This window comes from Coregonus clupeaformis, unplaced genomic scaffold (genome assembly GCF_020615455.1).
Source record: "Coregonus clupeaformis isolate EN_2021a unplaced genomic scaffold, ASM2061545v1 scaf2409, whole genome shotgun sequence".
Lineage (NCBI taxonomy): Eukaryota > Metazoa > Chordata > Actinopteri > Salmoniformes > Salmonidae > Coregonus > Coregonus clupeaformis.
In genome coordinates this window covers 42,501-50,000 of record NW_025535863.1, presented here as the reverse complement: position 1 = coordinate 50,000, position 7,500 = coordinate 42,501, and the positions used below count along the sequence as shown (strand labels likewise).

The 7,500-nt window shown below is 43.4% G+C and overlaps 1 protein-coding gene across 1 annotated transcript in view; it reads left to right on the top strand.

Annotated features, from left to right (window-relative positions):
• Window positions 1–4,193, top strand: part of LOC121571064 (tripartite motif-containing protein 2-like) — a gene marked incomplete at its 5' end in the record, with an annotated part of 24,091 nt that extends 19,898 nt beyond the window's left edge. The window contains 6 exons of the mRNA XM_045219492.1: window positions 823–926; window positions 1,034–1,201; window positions 1,539–1,707; window positions 1,833–1,903; window positions 2,615–2,755; window positions 3,173–4,193. Coding sequence (XP_045075427.1) covers window positions 823–926; window positions 1,034–1,201; window positions 1,539–1,707; window positions 1,833–1,903; window positions 2,615–2,755; window positions 3,173–3,325 — 806 coding nt within the window. The remainder of the gene's footprint in view (window positions 1–822; window positions 927–1,033; window positions 1,202–1,538; window positions 1,708–1,832; window positions 1,904–2,614; window positions 2,756–3,172) is intronic.
• Window positions 4,194–7,500: the final 3,307 nt, after the last annotated feature.

Below are 7,500 nucleotides of genomic sequence, written 5' to 3'. Positions count from 1 at the left end.
GAAAGCTTTGACTATGTACAGACTCAGTGAGCATAGCCTTGCTATTGAGAAAGGCCGCCGTAGGCAGACCTGGCTCTCAAGAGAAGACAGGCTATGTGCACACTGCCCACAAAATGAGGTGGAAACTGAGCTGCACTTCCTAACCTCCTGCCAAATGTATGACCATATTAGAGACACATATTTCCCTCAGATTACAGCGATCCACAAAGAATTCGAAAACAAACCCAATTTTGATAAACTCCCTTATCTACTGGGTGAAAAACCACAGTGTGCCATCACAGCTGCAAGATTTGTGACCTGTTGCCACAAGAAAAGGGCAACCAGTGAAGAACAAACACCATTGTAAATACAACCCATATTTATGTTTATTTATTTTCCCATTTGTACTTTAACTATTTGCACATTGTTACAACACTGTAAATATACATAATATGACATTTGAAATGTCTTTATTCTTTTGAAACTTCTGAGTGTAATGTTTACTGTTAATATTTATTGTTTATTTCACTTTTGTTTATTATCTACATCACTTGCTTTGGCAATGTTAACACACGTTTCCCATGCCAATAAAGCCCTTAAATTGAATTGAATTGAATTGAGAGAGCGAGAGAGAGAGAGAGAGAGAGAGAGAGAGAGAGAGAGACAGAGAGAGACAGAGAGAGAGAGAGAGAGAGAGATCTACTGCTCTCTCTTTGTCTCACTCTATCTCTCTTGCTCTATCACCCACTCTCCCCCTTCTCTCTCCTTCGCTTTCTCTCTCTGTCTCTAGTTTCTCCATTAATAAGGTGTTGTTTTTACTGTGTGTGTCTGTGTGTTCTCCAGGTTCCAAGGGGAGGAATAAAGGAGAGTTTACTAACCTGCAGGGTGTGTCAGCGTCCTCCAGTGGCAGGATTCTAATAGCAGACAGCAATAACCAGTGTGTACAGGTAAATACACACACACACACACACACACACGCACGTTCGCACACACACAGTGGCAGAATTTTGATCGTTTGATTGATTGTGTGTGTGTGTCTGTCCCCCCCGGACAGATCTTCTCTAATGACGGCGAGTTTAAGAGTCGTTTCGGGGTGAGGGGTCGGTCGCCAGGGCAACTCCAACGACCAACGGGTGTGGCCGTTCACCCCAACGGTGACATCATCATCGCCGACTACGATAACAAGTGGGTCAGCATCTTCTCCAGCGAGGGCAAGTACAAGGTGAGCACACAGGGGACATACAGGTTACTATTCAATTTAGGATCTGTCAGGCCAAGCTGTCCTCTGATTGGTTGTGTTCTCTGTCTGTCAGCCCAAGCTGACCTCTGATTGGTTGTGTTCTCTGTCTGTCAGCCCAAGCTGTCCTCTGATTGGTTGTGTTCTCTGTCTGTCAGCCCAAGCTGTCCTCTGATTGGTTGTGTTCTCTGTCTGTCAGCCCAAGCTGACCTCTGATTGGTTGTGTTATCTGCCTGTCAGGCCAACCTGTTCTCTGATTGGTTGTGTTATCTGCCTGTCAGGCCAACCTGTTCTCTGATTGGTTGTGTTATCTGTCTGTCAGGCCAAGCTGGGCTCTGGTAGGCTGATGGGACCGAAGGGTGTGTCCGTGGATCAGAACGGACATGTGATCGTCGTTGACAATAAGGCATGCACCGTCTTCATCTTCCAGCCAACCGGCAAGCTCGTTACTAAGTTCGGTAGCCGCGGCAACGGAGACAAACAGTTCGCAGGTGTGTTGATGTGGATGATGAAGATGATGATGATGATGATGATGATGATGGTGAAGATGATGGTGGTGATAGTGATGATGATGAAGGCTCCTCTTCTCCTCCTCTCTCCTCCTCTCTCTGACCAGGTCCTCATTTTGCAGCCGTCAACAACAACAATGAGATCATAGTGACAGACTTTCACAACCACTCAGTCAAGGTAACTAGGCAACCACTCAGTCAAGGTAACTAACTTCTCATGTCCACCCAATGTTCAGAAGGTCTGGTGGATCAACCACTCAGTCAAGGTAACTAACTTCTCATGTCCACCCAATGTTCAGAAGGTCTGGTGGATCAACTAAAAGCCTCAAATGTGACCTTTGTTAACCCATTAGAATGAAAAGGTCCTGACCTTCGTTAACCCAATAGAATGAAAATGTCCTGATCTTTGTGAACCCAGCAGAATAAAAAAGTCCCGACCTTCGTTATCCCAAAATAATGAAAAAGTATTGACCTTCGTCAACCCAATAGAATGAAAATGTCCTGACCTTCGTCAACCCAATAGAATGAAAATGTCCTGACCTTCGTCAACCCAATAGAATGAAAATGTCCTGACCTTCGTTAACCCAATAGAATGAAAATGTCCTGACCTTCGTCAACCCAATAGAATGAAAATGTCCTGACCTTCGTTAACCCAATAGAATGAAAATGTCCTGACCTTCGTTAACCCAATAGAATGAAAATGTCCTGACCTTCGTTAACCCATTAGAATGAAAATGTCCTGACCTTCGTTAACCCATTAGAATGAAAATGTCCTGACCTTCGTTAACCCAATAGAATGAAAAAGTCCTGACCTTCGTTAACCCATTAGAATGAAATAGTCCTGGTTGAAAATAAAACGTCTCTCCTTCCCTCCCTCCCTCCCTTCCAGGTGTTCACCCCAGAGGGAGACCTGCTGCTGAAGTTTGGATCTAATGGAGAGGGCAACGGTCAGTTTAACGCTCCTACAGGTGTGGCCGTCGACGTGAACGGGAACATCATCGTAGCAGACTGGGGCAACAGTCGCATACAGGTACATATATATATCATGTATGTACACACTGCCTTCCGAAAGTATTCATACCCCTTTGACTTTTTCCACATTTTGTTTTGTTACAGCCTGAATTTTTAAATTGATTAAATGGATTTGTTTCTCACCCATCTAAACCAGTGGAGGCTGTTGAGGGGAGGACGGCTCGTAATAATGGCTGGAATGGAGTCAATGGAAATGCATCACCATGGAAACCACGTGTTTGATGTATTTGATACCATTCCACTGATTCCGCTCTAGCCATTACCACGAGCCCATCCTCCCCTATTAAGGTGACACCAACCTCCTGTGACCTACACACAATACCCCCTAATGACAAAGTGAAAACATGTTTTTAGACATTTTTTGCAAATGTATTGGAAATTAAATACAGATATATGTAATTTATATTACCCCAAGGTGTTTGACGGTAGTGGCTCCTTCCTGTCCTACATCAATACATCAGCTGACCCTCTCTACGGACCTCAGGGTCTGGCTCTCACCTCTGATGGACACGTGGTGGTGGCCGACTCCGGGAACCACTGCTTCAAGGTCTACAGATACCTACAGTAGTGGGAAGGAGGGAGGGGGGGGTGGAGGGATGGACAGAACCACTGCTTCAAGGTCTAGAAGGTTTACAGACAGGTGGAAAGAATGAGAGATGGAGGGATGGAAGGATGGAAGGATGGAGGGAGGGAGAGATGGAAGGATGGAGGGAGGGAGGGAGGGAGGGATGGAGAGATGGACAGAACCTAACTCTCGGCTCGCCAAAATGATGTCACTGCCCTCCCCCCCTCCCCCCGTGCAAAAGTCTCCAAACACGGCTCAATATCAAACCAATCTCAACCAGTTTATCTGCTCTTACACCCATGTACTGCTATGGATTCTACAGAATAATTATATAGATTGTTCGATTGAGGATCGTTGTCTGCTAAATCAATAAGGAATGCTCAGTACTGTTGAAGAACGTGGCTATGGTTATTCTAATACTCCACAGAGATACCAATCAATCAATCAATCAATCGATTCATTATTGATGATTGGTTGATGGATTGATGGATTGAGCTATCAGGCAGCTTGCGACGTTACGCTTGGATGAGGTATATAATCAACCATCAATTTTTTCCGAAAAAAAATACTGAGTGCGTCCCAAATTGCTCCCTATGGGCTCCGGTCTAAAGTAGTGCACTACATAGGGAATAGGGTGCAATTTGGGACACAGACACAGTCGCAAGAGAAAATGTGTATATATATTTGTGAAATTATCTTTATTATTAATACTGATCAATAACTGTTTGCAAACTAAGTCTCATCAGTGGCGTTTTCAACCCCCTCATTAGAAAAATGAAGAGGAAATATTAGACCCAGGGCTCGATTCAATCCGTATTTTTGTTGTTGGTGTTGTATTTTTCTCCCCAATTTTGATCTTGTCTCATTGCTGCAACTCCCCAACGGGCTCGGGCGGCGAAGGTCGAATCATGCGTCCTCCGAAACCCGCCCAACCGCGCTTCTTAACACCCGCCCGCTTAACCCGGAAGCCAGCCGCATCAATGTGTCGGAGGAAACACCGTTCACCTGACGACTGAGGACAGCCTGCAGGCACCCGGCCCGCCACAAGGAGTCGCTAGAGCGCGATGAGCCAAGTAAAGCCCCCCCTACCAAACCCTCCCCTAACCCGGACGACGCTGGGACAATAGTGCGCCCGCCCCATGGGACCCCGATCACGGCCGGTTGTGATACAGCCCGGGATCGAACCCGGGTCTGTAGCAGTGGAGGCTCCTCAGAGGAGGAAGGGGAGGACCATCCTCCTCAGTGAATTTTATGAAAATAAAAATGTACAACTATTTAAAAAGTTATCCTTTTTAGATAAAACTATACTAAATATAATCATGTCACCAAATAATTGATTAAAACACACTGTTTTGCAAAGAAGGTCTACAGTAGCCTCAACAGCACTCTGTAGGGTAGCACCATGGTGTAGCCGGAGGACAGCTAGCTTCCATCCTCCTCTGGGTACATTGACTTCAATACAAAACCTAGGAGGCTCATGGTTCTCACCCCCTTCCATAGACTTACAAAGTAATTACGACAACTTCCGGAGGATGTCCTCCAACCTATCAGAGCTCTTGCAGCATGAACTGACATGTTGTCCACCCAATCGAAGGATCAGAGAATGAATCTAGTACTGAAAGCGTAAGCTACAGCTAGCTAACACTGCAGTGCATAAAATGTGGTGAGTAGTTGACTCAAAGAGAGAGAAAGACAATAGTTGATCAGTTTTGAACAAATTAATTTCTTCAAAAATGAAGGAGAAGCAAGAGAGAGAGAGAGAGAGAGAAAGAGATTTCGTCATTTTTTTTCAGTTGTACTTACTTAGCTAGTAAATGCAGCTAGCTAGTTTAGCCTACTGAAACACCCTGCTCAAACAGAGGGATGCTAGCTGGCTATGACTATCCAACACAACACTGGAACTCTTCCAAGTCAAGGTAACCTTAAGCTTTTGGTTTTACTAATTTATTGCCACTGGGGCCCGCCGGTGTAATTGCTTACTGACTGTAACGTTACTGCATGATTGTAGCGGGTTTACTAACACGTTAGTTCTATTAGCTATGTTGACTAGGACGTTACTTTAACTAATATGGTGAGAACGATGTAGGTTGTGTGTAGCGGTTTGGCTTTGAAAGGTGTTTTCGCCTGGTCACATACAGCTGATGTGTTGTGCATTGAAGTCCACAAGCGAAGGGACGAGGTGAGAGGAGGAGAGCGCATAGACGCGAGAAGGAATACAACGTGGCTGCTATGAAAGTGAACTGTGTTTACGCGTGATCAGGGGTGTATTCATTCCGCCGATTCTGTTGAAAAGCGTTTCTTAAACGGAAGCAAACGGAACGAAACGGGGATAGACATACCTGACTTTGTCCAATAGAAACCCTCGGTTACAACGGTTGGACTAATGATTACACCCTAGATCAGCTAGATGCAGGCAAGAGTGAATGTCACTGTCTGTCACCTCAAATTTGTCTCTCGACCTGTGTATCTACGCTGTAAACGTTCATTCATAGGCTAGGTTGTAGCAACCTCATGATGGGTATAGGGAACATTTGAGTATCATGTAGTAGCCTAAACCTATCGATGTTACATTGAGCTGGGTGAATGGAATATCATCTAATATGCTGTAATAGAAATAAGGCCATGCTCATGAAAAAAATTAATTGGCCTCCCTCATCTTAAATGGCACCGTCCGCCACTGGTCTGTAGTGACGCCTCTAGCACTGCGATGCAATGCCTTAGATGGCTGCGCCACTCCGGAGGCCACGAGATTGTAATTTCTGATTGAGCTGACATATACAGCATTTATGCAGTCTCCATGAAAGCGGGAATATTGCCTTTACATTTCTATTGCGCTGTAGCGCAGGTCTTCAGCGCTATGGATTGACTCGAGCCCCTAATGTTTGATTACTTGCCAAGGATTCCGAATTCGTTTTTTTAAATTATTATGTGTGCTGTTGCTTGTCAGTACAATAATAGATCGCTCATAATGGAATACCAGTGTATTCTAGAACAATACCATAGTATTCTAGAAGCATGCTACTTCATTTTATTGACTGTATCAATCTGTCAGCATCCAACAAACAGTGTTCTGTTAGAACCATATTTAGAGTTCCAAAGTTCCTGTAACCTTCCCCAAAATTCCACGCAGGTTTTTTCAAGACATCCCGATTGTAAGAGTCCCGGAACGAGGAGGGAATAAGCAGAAAATCCCGGGAATATTTCAACTGGAATTTCTGGAAAGTCTGCATGGAAATTTGGTAAAAAATGACTGTAATTCTAGAACCCTTTAACCATATCGTGTCATACTCTAAACATCTGTAGGTTAATGGGATGGATTGGATGAGGAATCAGGGGGTGTGTCCTATTGCACCCTATTTCCCAGAACCCTTTGGACCTTCAAAGTAATGCACTACATTGGGAATAGGGTGCTAGCATTTTCAATACTACAATAAGTAATCCCAACAATACTGAAGAACATCTCTCTTCACAATCTGAATGGTATTTATGTTATTGTTATTGATGTTATTATTTATTATTTTGGGTTATTTATTTATGGCGTTTATAATGCTATTTATTGATTTAATATATTAATGTATTTATTGATTTGTTTTCGTGTAAATCATCAGAATACTAACTTACCGTAGTACATGTTGTTCTTTTATTTTATAGCCTACTTAAAAAAAAAAAAAATGCATTATCACGTCTTTTTTTACACGTCATGTTCAAATCAGAGTCGTTCATCTGCGATGGACCACGTTTGGACAGACTGTTTTACCATTGCCTTTCTTGACGATAATTTGTTTAGAGAAAAGATTGTACAGAACGAACGAATGAACCGACTTGTTTTATTGTTTTTCTTCTGGAATGTTAATCTCATTGTTTGAGACACACAGCCTTACATTCATTCATATTGCCATTTCAAACGAATGTTATTTTCACGTTGTTTTCACGTTATTTTCTAATTGTTGTAACAATATAGCTAGGTAACTTTCTCAGTACCTTAGGTTTAGGTTTATAGGTTATACTCTGTCTGCCTCTAAATGGCAACCTATCCCCTACGTAGTGCACTACTTTTGATTCGAGCCCTATGAGAAAGTAGTGCACTACTTTTGATCAGAGCCCTATGTGAAAAGAAGTGCACTACTTTTGATCAGAGCCCTATGTGAAAAGAAGTGCACTACTTTTGATCAGAGCCC